Raw genomic sequence first — 2,056 nt, 5'->3', positions numbered from 1 at the left:
GGGGCAGAAGGAGGACACCCTGGCCCACCCAAGAGCTGGCCACCTCCACCCACATCCTTAAACTGCACTCTTGGCTCTTGACACACCCCAAACCCTGACCACGCCCAGCAGGCCCGCCCACCACCCTCGGGGGCCCAGTGTAGTGTGCGAACCCTGACCACGCCTGCAGGCTTCTGGCCAGGTCTAGACTCTGGGTCACCCTCCCAAGGTCCTACCTGAGACCACACCTGACATGCTCTCAGGCCCATGGACTACCTAAGCCCTTTGGTCGGGCTGCCAAGAGTTGGCTGTCCCAGGTCACAACTCTTACCCCCAACCTCACCTACTGACCTACAGGCTCTAGGATTCCAGCAATGCTCCGGCCACGCCCCCAGACTTGCCCCACCCACCGACTCACAGGCCACGCCCCCGGCACACCTCTGTCCCTGGCCACGCCCAAGGCCCAGCTGTGGGGCCCCAGGCCCCCCCTTACATGAGGTCCCAGTCCAGGGCCTCGCGCTCCACGTCCCGCATGAGATTCATCAGGCGCCTCTTGAAGAAGATCTCAAAACGCAGGTCATCCTCAAATACCAGCGATTTCTGTAGCCCTCGGTCCACGACCTGAGGGAAGGTGCCCCAGAGGTGACAAGGAGACCAAAGCCCAGCCTGTGCCTGAAACTAGCAGCTCTGCTTGAAGGCTCTGGGGACCCAGAGAGAAGCAAGCGCACCCGCCCCTCCAGGGTTCAGATCGTCCTGGCTGCGAGCTCTCGGTTCCTCCCACCCGGGCCTTTCCCTGTGCTGTGCCCTCCACGCTGAGCCTCCTCCCTGGCAGCCAACAGCGGGCTCCTTGTCACCCTTCAGGCCTCAGCTCAGATGTCACCCCTGATCACCCAATGCCACCAGCTGAGGACAATCCGCAGCCCAGAGCCACTCCCGTGAGTGCTCATCTCATCTATCATGTTGCTGCTGCTGCTTTGCTGCTTGTCACCGCTGTCCCCACCTCCCCAGGCTCTCCCCTTGTCACCAGCTGTCCCAGCCTCCCCAGGTCTCCTCTGGGTGGGGGCAGGCTCACTCCTGGTGGCTGCCACATCTCCGGTACAGGTTAGGTACACAGTAGGCGCTTAGCAATTACTTGAATGAATGACCTTGAGAATCTTCACGACTGTCCCCTGAGACCATGGCCACCTGGAGAAGCCAGGAAGCACCTTTCTTGCTCAGAACCTCCACCCGCTAAGGCAGCAATGGACTTGAACCCAGGTCCCCTGGCTCCAGGGCCACCTGGCACAGCAAGCTATGCCCTGTGCCATCCATGATGGATTGCAGGAAAGCAGGGGGACACACATTGGGTACCTGTCACCTCACACCCCAGATGCCCTCACCACACACCCCACAGCTGACACGCCATCTGGTTCCCAATCTGAATCCCAGCCTGACATCTGCCCCACCACATCCTCCTGAACCCTGGTGAGCGGCTGTGCTGGCTGATGTCACTGTGGCCACACTCCATTAGTATGTGCTGGGCACAGCACCAGGCTGTGGGAGGGGCCCACCTGCTGCAGGGCCAGGCTTGCTCCCCTCCCCCGCCTGTTTCCACATCTGCACAACAGGACAGCAGCTGTCCCCTCAGAGGCTCAGGGCCACACTGACGCTGCTAAGGCAAAGGGGCCAAAGAACAGCCCAGGGTCCCGCTGCCGCTGGCCCTGCCCAAGATCCCTCAGGAGACTAGGCGCGGTGGCCTCAGGGCCCGCCACCCACCTCCTTCCAGATGTTGTAGTGGCTGAGGAAGCAGCCGAGCTCGCCCTTGGTGAGGGGCCGCCCGTGGTAGGGGTCCCGGTAGCCAGGCAGCATCTGGATGCCCAGCGCCTCTACCTGGCTGCTGTTCATGGCCCTGGACACAGAGAGCAGGAGGTCGGCGGGCGCATCGGCAGGAACACCGCCCACTGTGAAGCCGCCATCGGCCACCGAGCCAGCACCCCCTGCCCTAGGACGCCCACCAGGCAAGTGACACCGTGGCTTCACCGTCCTCCACCTTAGAGAGGACTCAGCCCTCCCGGGCTAGCGCGGCCTGGGGACCGAC

General features: G+C 62.9%; 1 protein-coding gene across 1 annotated transcript; it reads right to left on the bottom strand.

Annotated features, from left to right (window-relative positions):
• Nucleotides 1-441: 441 nt before the first annotated feature.
• LOC107135277 (procollagen galactosyltransferase 1-like) lies at nucleotides 442-1,903 on the bottom strand. The gene is made up of 2 exons (XM_015477173.2): nucleotides 1,735-1,903; nucleotides 442-600 (listed from the first exon to the last, which is right to left on the bottom strand). Exons 1-2 carry the CDS (start codon nucleotides 1,861-1,863, stop codon nucleotides 469-471), a joined length of 261 nt encoding a protein of 86 aa, XP_015332659.1. The 5' UTR covers nucleotides 1,864-1,903; the 3' UTR covers nucleotides 442-468.
• Nucleotides 1,904-2,056: the final 153 nt, after the last annotated feature.

Source organism: Marmota marmota, unplaced genomic scaffold, assembly GCF_001458135.2.
Source record: "Marmota marmota marmota unplaced genomic scaffold, marMar, whole genome shotgun sequence".
NCBI classification, from domain to species: Eukaryota; Metazoa; Chordata; class Mammalia; order Rodentia; family Sciuridae; genus Marmota; species Marmota marmota.
The sequence above is the reverse complement of the archived record's forward strand: the minus strand, read 5'-3'. Positions and strand labels throughout refer to the sequence as shown.

What these genes read in the sequence shown, in the direction of transcription:
- LOC107135277 (XM_015477173.2), bottom strand. Translation starts at nt 1,863, where the DNA reads ATGAACAGCAGCCAGGTAGAGGCGCTGGGCATCCAGATGCTGCCTGGC. An exon ending in ACTACAACATCTGGAAGGAG is followed by an intron (nt 601 to 1,734) that starts GTGGGTGGCGGG and finishes ACCTTCCCTCAG; the next exon opens with GTCGTGGACCGAGGGCTACA.